This window comes from Gambusia affinis, linkage group LG14 (genome assembly GCF_019740435.1).
Source record: "Gambusia affinis linkage group LG14, SWU_Gaff_1.0, whole genome shotgun sequence".
Lineage (NCBI taxonomy): Eukaryota > Metazoa > Chordata > Actinopteri > Cyprinodontiformes > Poeciliidae > Gambusia > Gambusia affinis.
Genome location: NC_057881.1, coordinates 25,322,231 through 25,338,347, shown reverse-complemented (window position 1 = coordinate 25,338,347; position 16,117 = coordinate 25,322,231). Strand labels below are relative to the sequence as shown.

At 40.7% G+C, this 16,117-nt stretch overlaps 1 protein-coding gene across 8 annotated transcripts in view; it reads right to left on the bottom strand.

The window, feature by feature from the left end:
* Positions 1-16,117, bottom strand: part of kiaa1522 (KIAA1522 ortholog) — a 43,744-nt gene that overhangs the window by 15,595 nt on the left and 12,032 nt on the right. The window contains exon 1 of one of the 8 annotated variants that reach the window (XM_044139065.1): positions 13,509-14,765. The exons of 5 other annotated variants lie outside the window; for them this stretch is intronic. In XM_044139065.1, the coding sequence (XP_043995000.1) occupies positions 13,509-13,647 (139 nt within the window). In that variant the 5' untranslated portion in view covers positions 13,648-14,765. Of the gene's footprint in view, positions 1-13,508; positions 14,766-16,117 lie in introns of those variants that run through there. 2 more of the 8 variants (XM_044139066.1, XM_044139067.1) reach the window with 2 other exon arrangements.

The following is a 16,117-nucleotide window of genomic DNA, read 5'->3' as shown; positions in this document are numbered from 1 at the left end:
TCAACAAACGTGTTCGTAGGCTGGAATGTTTTGTGGGATCGGTGGACACATTGACACCGTTTTAGGTCTCATCAGGTTTGGACTTTGTTGGATTCCAACATGGACACCCTGTGTTTCACAGAGGCCACCAGTTTTTAGTGGCGGACACATCAGTCCTGTTGGGTCCCCTTGTTCTCTTCACAAGTTGTCCCTAAAGAGTTAGGGAAACCAGGCATTGGTTAAAACTGGGAACTTTTAGCAGAATGCTGAAAGGATGTGGTTTCCTGCAACATTTTTAAAAGACCTCTCCATAACCTGGAGACAGAGACTTCTGTCCGGCTTTAGTTCTTGTTGTATCTAACTGGTTTTGTTGAAAATGCTTGATATGTTTGTGTATTTCGTTATAACGGACCAATAATGCCGCATCTCTCCTCAATGTGGCTAAGTCATATAGTGCTACTACTTAGTTCCTGTTTTAGTTCAAGTTCAAACTTGAACATCTGCATCTCTTATACTGAAGAAATGAAGCAGATTTTTAATTCAAAGGTTTGGACTTAATGACAACAGTCAGGCACCGTTTGTCTGGTAGCATTTTGGCTAGCATAATGAAGCACTGAAAGACAAGATGTAAAGGATTTGTCATTGCTGTCAGAATGCCACAAATGCTAACTGTAATGATGTTGAAGTTGGTATCAGTTTCAAAGATCCCATTTACACTGAAAACGTTGCTTGCTTTACTGATTTTAGCATCAGTTGTGCTACTACAGTTAGCATACCGTATAGCTAGGGCTTTCTTTCATTTTTAATCGTATCAAGTCTGTAAATGGAAAATTGGCGTAATTTAACCAGCATTTTTCTTGTTATACATTACACCAGAACGAATTACACCCAGTTGTACTGAAATTCATAAACCAGCATTTTCAAAACTTTGAGCCCAAACCACACCAAAAAATGCATATACAATGTACGGTCTAGTGCAACATGGACTGAATAATTTAACTCTGATTATATTCCTGAAGCAAAGGTCTCTGTGAGGTAATATTTTAGGCCTTTACATGATTTCTGAAAGTATTCTGCTAAAATATCTTGTTCTTTAGATGCCGTCGTTGGATATCACCTCTACCCACGAGTTTGGATTTTGTCGACGGAAGCATATTGTGTGTATGTGTTAAATATTTGGAAAAGAATACACTCAAGTAGAAACTTTTGCATAAAGTTTCAACTTATTTTACAAACTATAATTATTCTGAAACAAGATCAGTTCCCCAAATAACTCTGCCGTCTAATCACATATAGAAATCTACAGAAAACTACATTCTGCATGGCTATGGTGAGTTCAAAGTGGGTAAATATAAAACCTGATAGTCAAAGAATCTGACTCGACTCTCCGAGCCTCGTTTCTTTTCAGTACTATCGATTTCAAATCTTTCCTCCTCAAGCTGTCTGCGCCCCACCCAATGGAAATGAGAGCTTCAGGTGGTTTGTGCGTAGCGACATTCAGTGTAGGCTGTGATTTATGCGCCGTCCTCCAGGTTCCTCACCTTGTTTCGATTCCGCTCCTCGGCCTCTCTATGGTCCCTTAGCGCAAGTTTTGTGTGTTTTATTCTTCCTCATTGGCTGTTAACTCAGTGATGAATTGGCTCAATCTAACAACTCAGAGTTCTTTTGGAGCGCGCTCCTCCTGTTTTACAGGCAGCGTTTTCATCGCTGCGTTCTACCTGGAGAGGAGAGGAGCGCTGAGTTTAGTTCTCCTTTTCTCTGGTTAATATTAAACCTCTCTGCGTAAGAGACCTCATAACTCAGCTACACAACAGCCACTGAATACAAATCAGGTCTGTAGCCATGAACGGAGTAATAACGCCTGTTATTGTGTGTGTGTGCGTGCATGCGCGTTTGTTTCTAATACTTTGTGGGGACCATTTCCTGACACATACTATGTTGTGGGGACCCACTGCTCTTTGTGGGGACTGAAGCCTGGTCCCCACAAGGGGAAAAGCTGTTTTTGGGTCAGGGGTCAGATTTAGGATTAAGGTGTGAATTGAGTTTTGGTTAGGGTTAGGATAAAGGTAAAGATAAGATTTAGGCTGTAGAAATGAATGGAAGTCAATGGAAAGTCCCCACAAAGATAGCTGCGCAAATGTGTGTGTGTGTGTGTGTGTTTATTGCTGGTCACATTTTAACCCCGTCTTCCTTCGTTCTGGCAGCTTCAGAATAAAATAAGGCGGCCGGAAGAGACTGTGGACCACTGGTCACAGTTGGGTTGCTCTGAGACGTAATGACGAATTAATCGAACAGAGAGGATGGAGGAGAAAAAATAAATGTAAACCTAAAACTGGTTCTCACACATGTTTTCTTAACATGACAACAGAAAAAAAAACAATTAAAGTGGGACAGAAGACCAGGTTACAGCTTTGGTCCAGTATTTCTACCGAGGTTCTAAGTTAATTCCTTTACCAAGTTCTAAATTCATCTTGAAATACCAGAAAGCCTAGTTCATTGTTGTGTTGAATGACTTTGGAAGCTACGGCGAAACTATTCATGTCCTTACACTCTGATGTCTGGTGTGTTTAGTAGGGTAACGTTTAATCTAAGCCACTTCCTGGTTGCTCTGGCTGTTGGGTCATTGTCCTATTGGAAGGTCAACCTCTCATCTCCAATCTTTTGCAGTCTCTAGCACTTTTTTTTCTATGGGAAACCAACCCCAAAGCATGATCCTCCCACCACCATGTTTGAATATAGGGGTGTGTGATCTCTACACACCCCTACATTCGAAGTGTTTTGTGTGTAGGTTCTCTTTTACTCTCTACTTCCCAGAGCATCTACTTCCTCATGTTTTCAGTGGCTGTGTTTCCATTACAAATGTGCACAAATCTTTGTCAGGGTTCTGCTAATGTCGATAAAATACAATTTCCCCTATTGCGGTGTTTCAACTACATAATAAATGCGATTTAATAAGTCATAATAAGCCATTAGAAATCATGGCAGTGATGGATGTTACTAGAAACATGGGCTATATTTAGAATTGAGCCCGGCACCCATTATCCATCAGGAGACGTCGACGCCTTCTTCAGGCGTTTTTGGACAAAAAACCCTTAAACTTGGGACTATGTGTGCGGCGTTTTGTGGAAATTGCTGTCTGCAATTTTACAGAAGAGCTACGGATTCAGGACAAGGACAAACCATCATCCTCCTGCTACTTCCTGTCATCTTCTTCTACGTCTTTGCCAGTGGTAACGTCCGGTTGTTGATCTTGTGACTGGTGGGACGCGAAAAAAGTGTCTCTGTTGCAGTTTTGCTAAACGCTATAAAAATACTGCCTCCATTTTTACGTAACAAAATCAGCAGAGCTCCTAGAGACGTTAAAATCTCGGAATATAACAACAACTTTAAACATTCAACCGTTTTTGGGTCTCCAAGATGCTGTTTGTTCACGACTGTTTTCTGAAAAAAACCTCTGAAGGTCTTTAAAGACAGAGATGAAATGACACATCGACTTCTTATGGCATTTGGTTTCCCTGGAATTTGTTAAATTCGATTAAAGCCAGGCTTTTCTGACAAAAGTATTTTGCAAACAGTGTCTCCTTTTCACTCCAGTTATGCGCTGCTTTACATTGGCCAATCAGATAAAATCCTCGTAAAAATCAATCAGCACCTTTTATGGACAAGTCCGGCTTGGATTCTGTGGCGACAAACCTCATTTTGTTGGAATGTCTGAGTTTTACTCAGTGGGGAGGAAACGACCAGAATTTCTTTCTGAAATCATCATTCCAACTCATAGACAGATCTAGTCGCAGGGATGCAATAAAACTGAACAAGACGCGGTGGAATATTAAAAGAATTGCCATTACTGACAGCCAGGCCTAAATAAAGTGTAAATAAATTTAGCTAGATTTGTTTCTTGCAGAGCTGCTTCTAAGAAATAAATAATTTGGAGTCTTTCATCCTGACCTGAATCAATCTGAATCCCAGAGGTGACTGATTGCACCTCAGGTTCCCCCTGTGAGGGTGCAAAGCCGCAGAGCTAAACTTAGCTCCAGCTGCGCATAAAAATAGTGTCACTCTTTCGTTTTTTTAAATTATTATTATTATTATTCCTCTCTGGCTCTCCTCATCATTTTCTGTCTCTACCTCTGGCGGGTAAGAAAATTGTGGGGATTTTTCAAGGGAAATGTGAGACGCTCCTTTCACTTTTAGTCATTTCGACTAAGAAGCTTTTTGAGAGCAAAACTGAAAGCTCTGCAAACATAGTTACACACAACGCTGAGTCAGAGCAGAGGCACAGTTCAGCCTGTGTTCGAGGCGGCCGTCCACAGACCCAAAAACAAGATAATAAATCTGTTTGGTTGCTAAGTGGTGTGTGGGAGTGAATGCAGGAGTCCGCAGGGTGACCCCTGGAAAATCAGAGAATATTAGTGACGCAATATTGTCCAGAAAACCCCACCCTGACAGAAGACAGACTGCAGATTGTCCACTGGAGACATAGGGACTGAAGCCAATCGATGTAAAATTTGAAAAGACTCAATTCTCGGCAGAAAACATGGAATATAAGGCTTCTCAGATTATTTGAGAGGTAACACAGCCTTTCCAATAATAAGTCTCAGTCCTCATGTGGAGCTAACATTTCAAATGCATCAGTGTCCATAGTCCTATGATTTGGCTAGAAGTCAAAGCCATTTTAGATGTACTTTGAAAGGGGAAATGGCAATATTTATTTATCGCTAGTAAATAAATATTCCATTAGGTTAGTAAAAACTGACACAATCAGTTAGCATAATAGCAAAAACTAGCGGGAAGTTAGCATGTCAACAAAAACCTACAGAAAAACAGCAAAGTTGCTCTTTGCTCATATTAGCAAAGAGCAACTGAAAACGTTAGCATCCATCCATCCATCCATTTTCTATACACCCCTTGTCCCTAATGGGGTCAGGAGGGTTGCTGGTTCTTCTCCAGCTACGTTCAGGACGAGAGGCGGGGTTCACCCTGGACAGGTCACCAGTCTGTCGCAGGGCAACACAAAGACACACAACCATTCACACACACACTCACACCTAGGGAGAATTTAGAGAGACCAATTAACCTGACAGTCATGTTTTTGGACTGTGGGAGGAAGCCGGAGAACCCGGAGAGAACCCACCATGCACAGGGAGAACATGCAAACTCCATGCAGAAGGACCCCGGGAATCGAACCCAGGACCTTCTTGCTGCAAGGCAACAGCTCTACCAACTGCACCACTGTGCAGCCCCAAAACATTAGCATACTAGCACCAAGTGCTAGAAAGTGTTAGCATGTTAGCAAAAAGCTACATACATATTTGGAATAGTATCGGAAACCAGATGTTTAGCATATTAAGAAAACCCAAAATAAATAGTTAGCATATGAGAAAATACTTAGTTTTTATCCTTTTTTAAAGGAACACAATAGTTATCTTTTTAATAAAAAGTAATTGAAATAGATTGAGGCTTGAAAATAGAAATAGTGAGCACATTACCTAAATGTAACAGACATTTGAAGCACGTCAACACAGTAACAAAAATATATACAATATATACATTTGGTCTGTACTGTATTTTTTATTTATTTTTTTTGCAAAAACTACAATAGCTCGTTATCAAAACCTTAGAAATAGTTAGCTTATTAGTAAAAACTAACCAAAATTGTTCGTAAACAAACAATTGAAACTTCAGACACAGACAACCATAAACAAATGTTTAATACTATAAATTGTATTACAGTTAAATTTAGCAATTGTTTAGCAAAGTATGAGGTTTGCTTAACTTTTTCAATTGATGTCAGAAAACTGTAACGCTATTAATAAATAAATCAACTGGCACCTGGAAAAAGCTGGTGCCAGTTGATTGCTAACATGCACTTTACGCATATTAGCATAAAGTGCATAAAGTCAACTACATAATAAGCCTATTAGCAAAAAGTTAACAAATATTTAGTTTCGCCTAATAGTTACTAAATTCCTACTTATATGCCTGTAAACTCCAAAGTAAAATTGAAAGTTTTGTTGTAGCTCATCTCTTTTCTTTAAGGAAAACAAACTTTATCCACAACCTTCGTTTTAAGTGATATACTCTCATGCACAAGGCTACAGGTTCTTCGTGGGAAAGACCAACATTTTACCAGTGATGACCTTTAAATTTAGACACACTGTTGCTAATGCCACACTACTCTCACTATGTTGCGAACACGTTTAGTGTGACCTCAAGCTGGGAAACCGAGGCTGTCAAACTGACTGACCTAATCCGTGAAATGTTTTTCATCTGCTCTGAAGAAATGATTTATCTTAGGCTGAAAGCTTTAAATAATAATAATAATGATTCCACTTCTGTTTTCAGAACAAAAAAACCCAAAACAACATTCTATTGCTTTATAAACGGTTAAAATAATGTATCCAAAATCTTGATTCTATAGATGGAAAAACAAGAAAACCTCTTGCTTTGATAAATCCTCTGAAATATTTTCATTTCACATTTAGGAGAACGTGTTCATGGCTGCAGCTCCTCATATTCCCAACCTCCTTAACCTTTTTCTAAATTGCAATAATGACTCAGAGTCCACATGTCAAAATCTCCAGCAGCTTATTCTTGAATGAAAGAAATGTCAGCTTATGAACCCAGCTTTCCCTCTTAAAAAAAAAAATCTGTCAAGTCAATTCTTTGGTCAATTTTGTAGCTATTAAATAAACAACATAGCCAAGAGATTGTAGGCAAAAATCTCGCTTATGTTCTAATTTTTAAATTTTTTTTGCTGACAAACCAGAGGAAATCTACACATGAGAACCGTGAGAAAGAAAAATGTGAGCATATTTAGGAGAAATAAAGAGGCCAAAGCTTAAACTCCAGACCAAAACCATCTGCTGTGGGGTGGAAGTGACGAGCCTGACGTGTCGTGTGTCGTCTGAATCACGCCAGACACATTAGACCTGAACAGACTGAGTCTGTTCCCAATATTTTCACGTTGCAACACATGCAAGTGTCGCCGTAGCGACTGAGGCGGCGACAATACGCGTGTGTCTGCGAGAGACAGAAGAAGAAGTTTTCCTGTGTTGAACTGAGTGGCCAACAGACGCGCCAAACTGCGAGACTTCATTAATGCTGCTGGAAACAAATTCTTCCTTCGCCCTCTGAAATCCCAACTCGCACGGCACGCAGAGTAAGTCTCCTTTCTGTAAACAAATCGGAGGGATTTCGATGGAATCGGTCTGCCCAGGGCTGAAAAGGAGCAAACCAGCCTCCAAATGGAGGCGTGTACAACAAACAAGCCAGGGTTGGCACAGATTAAAAAAACAGAAAAAAGGTCAAAACCTTACAATATCTTTCGAGCCCAAGGTTTCCTGGCACCAGGAAAGTGATATGAAAAATATTTGCTCTGGATTTTGCTGGCAAACGTCATAAAATTTTAGGTCCCAGAAAGTTGGCAGAGTTTATATGCGGAAGGCAAAAATGAAATACTTCATATCAAAAATAAAACGCGCTATAAGCGTCACATAACCCCCACATATGCATCTTCAGTCATTTACATGTCTGTTCGCAGAGGGTTGTAATGAAACATATAAAATAATTGGATAATTTGTGATGAGTAGGTCCACTCATCTACTGGACATTTTTATCCTCTAGCAATATTTGACAGAATAGGCAATTTATTTATTTCAAGCAAATTATATTGACTCAGTAAATACAAAGACATCTACATGAATTAAAGTTGTCATGTCTGATGTAGGATTTTTTAAGTCTTTTATTTTTAGCACTCATCTTTTTTGTGGAAAAATGTTTCATGATATTTATAAACCAGGAATCCTTTGCTCCAATTTTGAGTCCATATTTTCCATAACAGAACATATTTATGTAATTATGCATCTTTCAGGGCTTCCACATTTATACACTCAAGCTAACAGGATGAACTTGTAGCTAAAAGTTATTGGCATATACTTAATGTTGTGCTTTTCTTACATCAGCCGGACAGAACATGCTAAATCACTCACGCGACATTGTAATGTAAAAAAAAAGGCAGTTAATGCAGCTGAAGTTGATAAGGTGTAAATAAACCAAACTGCATCAAATTCTGTTTAACTTCAAAGCCAGAGTGATGACCACTAACTGCGTGAGGCTTTTTTTTGTGTGCACTGTGCTTCAAAGCATGGATTGGTATTCAAATTAAATTATATGGTAATTCAGGAAGCCAGAGGCTGAGGCCTATTACACAGCAATCCTTAGTTCTTCTGTTCAGAAGAGTGAGCTCACTCCACTGTAACATGTTCACAATCTGAGCAGCAACATGGAATCCAGAGATAAAAGTGAACGGTCGCCACTTTTCTGGAGTTTTCCACATTACATGTTGAAAATATTCCTGTGTAGATGCACGTCTTCTACCATTTATCAAGGTTTTAGCAAATTTAAACGTTATCTTTACATATTAAATCACTTTTTGAAGCTAAGTAGTTTCAGGTTTGTTTTCTGTGATTACTGTAAATATGTTACATCAGGGATTTTGTAGTCAGAGCAGTGGAAGGCTAACAGCTACCGGGCTAACAGCTACCAAGCTAACAGGTACTCTGTTAACAGCTAAACAGATGTGACAGCTCTAAGCTGATGTTAATCATTTGTAACAATTAAAACAAAAACATTTTATCTCCTTGGGACACGACACGGATTCAACAGGTATTAAATGTCTGCACCTTCACAAGAGGCAAACTACTGTCATGTTTCCAAGCTAAGTCAAGTTAGTTGATGCTGCTGGTTGCACTGAGTCCACCTTACAAAACATGTTATTCCATATTTTCAGAGTGAATTCTCTCTTTTTTTAAAATGATTATTATTATTATTATTTTTTTTTGCTGGTTGTCATGGTCCAAATGACAAATAAAAAACTAGATTTTATGTAAAAGAGGTAAATACAGAGGGTTTAATTTCTAGCTAACATGCTAGGTTTGAGTGAGAAGAGAATTGAGATGACGATAATAATAAATAATTTCAAGGATTTTTTTTCCTCCCCTTATTATAGTTGCAAATAATCTGCACAGTTTAATTGGAAAATAAACAATTTTGCATCAATGATGAAGCTGTAGTCGCTTTGTTGCAATTTTTATAAATGCAGCATAGCACTAAATATATCCATCAGGGTCTCAATGTCAGCATAACCCTTCATGTGATCAATCGACAGATGTGTCAATGCATGTCTACAACTATTTCAGTGTAGAGTTTTGAAAACAAAGGTTATGTGATACGTATAGGTAATGTTCCGCTGGGAAACCTCAAGTCCACCCACTCACAGGAATGCTACTTTCACACCTGCGTCCCAAACCTAAACATTGCACCTAAGCTACATCTCTCCTACAAAACCGTATTCCCTGAGAAGCTTTATTATTCTGCAGCACACTGCAGGGAATTATTTTTCATTGACAAGTTCGACATTTTGAATTAGGACAGGCTCTGACTAGGCATGTGAGGGAATGAACAAATGTAATCCCATGCAAAACTTCATGGCTTTTACACCAGCGATTGGTGGGTCCTTACAGAGAAAGTCAATCCTCTAGGCTTGTACATTAAAACTCCTGAACATTTCATAAAAATAAAAAATTCTTCCATTTCTCATAACAAGATTATTCTGCCACTGAAGACACATTTAAGCCCAAAATTATTTTTATCCCCGAAGATTAAGGTTTTCAACAGGTTTCTTCTTCTTGCAAGTAATATTAAGATTCTGGAGTCCCAACTTGAATGTGATGTAAAATCTGTGGTAGGAGCTAAAGATTAGGGTGATGGAAGGAATGCCTTCCAACCACAAACACTTGGAGCTCACCACTAACGACAAATCCCTAAAATACCAGTGGAAACAAGCAAACAGATGGTTAGCAACTATGCAAAGAGTGTTGCTGCTGAAATTCCACCAAAAAGTTTTTCATTGATTAAGAAAGTTATCAACGATTTTCTGAAATAAGATGTAAGTACAAACAGAAATACACATGCTGCTCCGTTTGCAATGTTGAATATTTTCTCTCATTTCTAATGATAAATACTTTTTTTGGTTAAATGAGAAACATTTTGAATTTAAATCTACAAAACTGACTACAGCAAAAAACATCTGCAAAAGTTATATTCTAACACATTTTGAGGCATTTCTTTAAAAGTTCTTCCAGATTCATTATTCTCTTCTGATGACTCGCCGGACTAGTGGCTTGCCCTACCTGTGCCCTCTCAACTCAGCCATGACCTACGCTGAACAATTTTGCAATGCAAAGGCAGCCGGAGGACTTGACTCCATCGTTGCGCCTCCATCTTTCAGCCACTGCATCAAATTATTGTCATAATTATTATATTATTGGTGCCATCTGAACGACATCGATAGTTACATATCTTACCTTACCTGAAGATACACATGAAAGACGCACGACTAACACCGCCTGGTGTAACATGCGTTAGAGAATATAAATCTAGTGTATGTCATCTAGTGGAGTCACCTGATTGAGAACAGAATATCAGCCTAAATTGTGCTTTACTCAAAATGTCAGCAACATACAAAGCCATGGTCAGTAGGGAAGACCTTTGAGATGCTTCTGTAGATCCAAGTCCATAAGAGTTAAATGAGAAGCAAGAGCTCAACTCATCTTATTAGTGTTGGAGGATAAGATCGTGGGAGGACAAGACAGACTAGATGAAAAGTCGTCCTCTCCTTATTTTACTGTGTGTTGCCTAAGCTGCTCTGCGGGGAGTCCCTGACTTTGACAGTGACACACATTGAATGGGATCTTCAAAGGGAGGACCACGAAGGGAGCGGAGAGCGTCTTAGCCACGCTCGCAGATATCAAAAGGCTCAGGCGAGCTTTCCCCAGATAGGAAAATTAAAATGTGGGATATCACGCCTTCCGTACAAGGCAGATGAAATTAAAATGGCGGGGACGTCAACAGGCGGCTCGATTCCCGAATTAGACATAAGTCTCTACGCAGTCTCTTCTCGCCTTCCCTCGCCGTTGTAATCTCTGCTCTTGTTTCCACCCTCCCTCAGTAATTCTGTCAACAGCTTCCTTTTGAATGAGCACAAGTCTTAGTGCACTCGCATCCAAATATCTCACCTTTCAAACGCTGGGAGATAAGAACCGTTAGGCAGCGATCGAAGGTCAAGGAGATAGCGTCAGAGAGCGAGGCAAGAGGGGGGGAGTGGAAAGGGAGTGAAAAGCCAGAGAAGGGATGGTATTTCAAGGATACCCAGTGATAATTCAGCATTGCAGTAGTATTGTTTTATTAGACAGATTGTTGGAAGTCTTATCTTTGCAAAGAGAAAAAGAGTGACATCTGAGGGACCTTGTGCAGGGTGGATGGGAAATTGATTTGAAACAGCTGCATCGTGTGGTTACAAAAAAAGTGTCAGTCTAGTTGCTTCAAGACTGGAAGTAATACTTATGGCATGATGTCGGATATTTTCCGTTCAAGCTTTGAAAGATGAAGCAGATTTCCTTAGTTTTGGGACTCATGTTGCCAAAAACACTGAAACACAACATGCAGGACAATCTATATAGAAGATTTGGAGTTAAGGGGGAGGGTAATGACTAGGATGAGGGGTAGTCCTAAAGTCTCTAATCTTGTCTAGAAGTGTTGCAAAGGAGTTGAAACTAACTCAATAACACATTCCAGGAAATAAATGTTTGAGTTAACCTTTCTATACAACAAAGAGACGATGTACCATCAACTAATTCATGTTCAAGGGCTTCAGTCCTTCTGTTTCCATTACTAACAAAAATTGAGAAAACTACACTTCCTCATGCCTTATTCTTGGAATTTGACGTTTCCAAACGACTGCCAACCTCAGATTAAAAGTAGGAAGTAAATTTTTTTCCCCCCATGCTTTTGAATGTTTGGGGAAACTGTGACACTGAGCTTGTGTCTTGAATGGTCCGTCACGGATAAGGATGGAATGAGGGGAATGCATTCACTCCATATGTTTCTGTGTAAACTGTAAGTGAAAGAGGAAGTGAACAGAGTGCAACAGGAGGTGATGATCACATACATGTCCACAGACATTAACCTCTCTGGTGGACACCGTTAATGTGTTTCTGGGCCCAAGGACACGTTGTCTGACTTGCAGAAAGAGCCATACATGTGCTTTCAGGGTTTGCCTGTAGAGAGTAGCTGATCCATTGCCTTTCTACAATCAACTGGTTTGGGTGCCTGTCCTACTAGCAGAAATTTTGCACATTTGAAATGTGAATGTTGAGGAAATTTTGTACATATTCTCACTAATTTGTTACACGTTGGCCTTTTAAAAGGTGTTAAAATTCAGACTTTGGTTTGTAGCCTGTTGAGTTTTGGACATTCTTCGGGTGCTTGAATGTTGCCCTTTCTGTTCCAATATGAGCCAGTCATTTAAATCCACATCGGCTGTGGGCATCAAGGGCAGGAAGAGTTCATGCAAATTGCCAAATATATTATCAGCTAGCAGAGTGGGAATTCGGTAGACCTCACGTATGTCCAGTTAGTAATCTTAACGCTCTTCAGTCTTACAATCTTGCTGATAGGTGGTGACTTTGCATGGTTGGTTCACTCACAGTGGGGAAGGAGTGGAAGGTTAAAAGTTAGCTGAAATCATAACAATGTGTTGGACATTTGATTTTTGTTCTGTGAAACCGCGATTGAATAGCCTCTTTCTTGAGGACTCATCATAATACTAGCCTCCGGAATACGGCAATACTCCAAATACTACAATCTGCTGTACTTTTGATGCAGCACATACTGAGAAGACAACAGCATTTCTATATGAGACACCTCTATATCGTTAGGTGTGCTTTTTGAAGGATGCAGTAAAAACATGCCAAACCCCTGACAACCCTAAATAAAGCGAACAATGTCCACCACCTTCAAACTGAGAAGCAAGAAATGGAAATCTACTTCTGAGAAACTGGTTACGTCAGCAGAACCTGAGTGCAAAAACAATTCACATCCACTGAGCATTATCTCATAATCTTTGCATGCCTGTCAATGTGCGATTATGTCGAACCAGTTCGTCAGGTGGTGTTTTTTTTTTTTTTTTTTTTGTTGCTTTGGGAACAATTAACAGAGACAAGGATCAGTTTTCCACAGCAGGTACGGCATTCCACACAGTCAGGGGAAAAAAAGATTTCCATTATTTGCGCTGAGGTTGAGTCCAGCAGACTGTGTTAGCACCAGGAAGGAAGAGGATGTGGTCGGACTCGGCCTGCAAAATGCTCGACTAGTTATTTGTCAGCAAGAAGTCCAAACCAGTGGACCAAAACGCAGGGAAAGAGGAGGGGGAAAAAAAATCCACTTTTGCTAACACACACATTCTTTTGTACGTCTGTGCAGTAAGCAGGGAGGCTTGAAGCTGACTAAGATAGAGTCAGCATGGGAATAAAGTCACCAAACAATAGCCTACAGCAGGTCTTCACATGACCACACAAACACCAACGGACACAACAAACTACATAAGATGACTTCACTCTTATCTTTTTTTTAAAAGAAAGCTGTTTTGTAGATGATTAACTCCTCCTTTCTTTCTGTTGTCCTCCTACCTGGACTCTGTCTGTCCACACGTCCCGGCAGACGAAAGCTTGCAGCTTTTTGCCGCTTGGGACTCGGGGTCACCGACGGAGAACCCTCTTCGGTCAACACGCTCTTCTTCTTCTTCTTCTTCTGGATGTTGTTGCCCATACTGGGGCCGCTCCTAAAGTGCCTCTACAGCATCTTGACTCCTTGGTAACTTTACATCCGCGTTCACCAGCTTGAGTGGAAGTCGGCAAGGCATTCCTGACGGTTCCACCTTTCCAAACACACCAGGTTGTTGAGTGTTTGAGCTACAGACCCACTGACACCATTCGTACAAGAGCTCTTATTAAACATGCAGATCCGGAAAAGAAAGCAGAGGACAAAAACACACACACACACACACACACACACACACAGAAGCGCATTCAAATCAGTCGAGCGTCTTCAAGCTGACACCCAGCTGCTCGTGTGCATCCAGCCGCTGACGGAATGGCAACATCCAACGCTGAGACGCACAAGTGTGTGTGTGTGTTGTGTGTGTGTGCCACTCCCACTCCTCCTCAGCCTCTCTGCGCTCTCAAACCGCGCCTTCAGACATCTGAGCACTCTCTCACGCTGAGCTCCATCGTACGGATCATTCAATAATTCACACGCTCCTCTTCCTCCCACCGTCCCGGTGTGAGAGGCGATCGGTTGTTTGTGCTGCCAAACATTTCAAGCGCAGCCGGCAGGTCATGTCCACATGACTTGGAGGAACCCAGATTCCTCTGTGTGTGTGTGGTTGCGTGTGTGTGGGTGTCTCTCACACACACAGAACAGGGAAGGTGAACCGGCGGTAAGAGAGCGGCACATCAAACGTGCTTGTCTGATGGAAAAGGGAAACCCGCAAACAGCCACGGCGTGCTTAATAATGCGCTGTGATTTTTCTGAACGTACACATGCAGACTGTGGTTGAGGAAACGAAGGCCAGAGAGCCAGTCCCACCGATCAAAGCTGCCTTTGAGATTAGAGTATTTCGACTACGCTTGGAGAAAATACAGACACGGAGCCAGACGGTTTACATGAAAAAGATAATGGAGAATTTAGAAACCTGAAGGTTTTTTTGGTTTGTTTTTTTAAAGAGACCCACCAACACATCAGTGTCTTTTCTTTTTTTTTTAGAGCTAAACGCCTTCGGTGGCTTTCAGAAACGTCCAATCCATTTGGACCTTCTCACATTTGTCAAGTTGGAACTGTGGATGGAAGTCCCAACTTGACCAAAATTAGCATTTTGCTAAATCTGAAATATTTACAATAACATTGTGGATCTCGATTGGATTTAAATGTAAACTTTGACTTTGGTCCTCTGTCCATCTGTCCATACAAGCTTTTAATAGGGTTGTTCAAACATCTAAGAAAAGGAGAAAAGGTTTTTTACTTTGAAGGGGAAGCATTATGTGTTTTCAGAGCACAATCAAGAAACTATTTTACCTTTCGTTGTAATAAATAAAAGAAATTTGACTTTGTAATTTAATGCCTTGAAATTGGGTCTCTGTCTCTTTAAGAAAGACGTGCTCTTTCCAATACACCAGTGGTTTCCACAGCAATACAGGAAGTGGTTACAACATTCCTCCTCTGTTAACTGTTTAACATTTTACCAGTGCTGCAGGACATGGGCAGTTCCGCCAGGTGGTTGCTAATTGCTGCTGGCTAGTCTGAAGGAGCTGATTGGGGGAGTCGCAGGGGCGGGCTGCTCTGTGAGGCGGAAGCTTAGAAACTGCAGTTGTGAGGAGGAGCTGTGTCTTCAAGGCAGAGCGGTGGTTGCGGTGAGTGGTTGCCGCAGGAGACTTTAGGATTTCTCAAACACACATGAAAGGATCAAGGCAAAACGCCGGCATGTTTTTGATGAATAATATTATAACATGTAGATCTCAATTTTACATAATACTGACCCTCTAAGTTACTTTGGAGTTTGTCATATTCAGACAATCCAGTGAACAAGATGTAGTTGAACACACCAAAAAAAACGTCAAAAAGGTGTAATGGTTAAGAGGAGCCGCAAATGCAAATACATCACTTCCTGTAATTCGCAGATATTTTGACACACTCGCAGCCGGTGCTGCCACTCAGTCGCCATGACCTTAATTCTGGAGCTTCCAAAACGATTCCATTCACCCAGAATCACGTCGGAGAGAGAAGTGAGGAAGGGCGAAGATGACACGCGCACCATTCTGGACGGACGTCGCCGCTGACCTTCATGTGTAACGCGAGATTTCTCCCAGGAGCCGAACGGGAGTGGAGGCAGGGAGATAAAATGAAGCCGCGCGCTCATCAGAGTGGACGCCATGGTCATGGTTTTCTCCCAGACGTCTCTGATGTGCTGAGAACAGCCGGAGGAGATAAAATGAAAAGCTGATTTGCAGCGATGGCGGACGGCGTTGTTCACTGAAAAACTGACGTGTAAGATTCACATTTTAAAATAAAATAAAAAAAACCTCACAAAGTTTGCACAAATGTTTTTTAAAGTAAATTCAAAATCCATGAATGCAAGTGTATCATCTATCATCTATATCTTGTAAATTATGCTAAGCAGAAAGCTAAATAAGGGGCTGCACAGTGGTGCAGTTGGTAGAGCTGTTGCCTTGCAGCAAGAAGG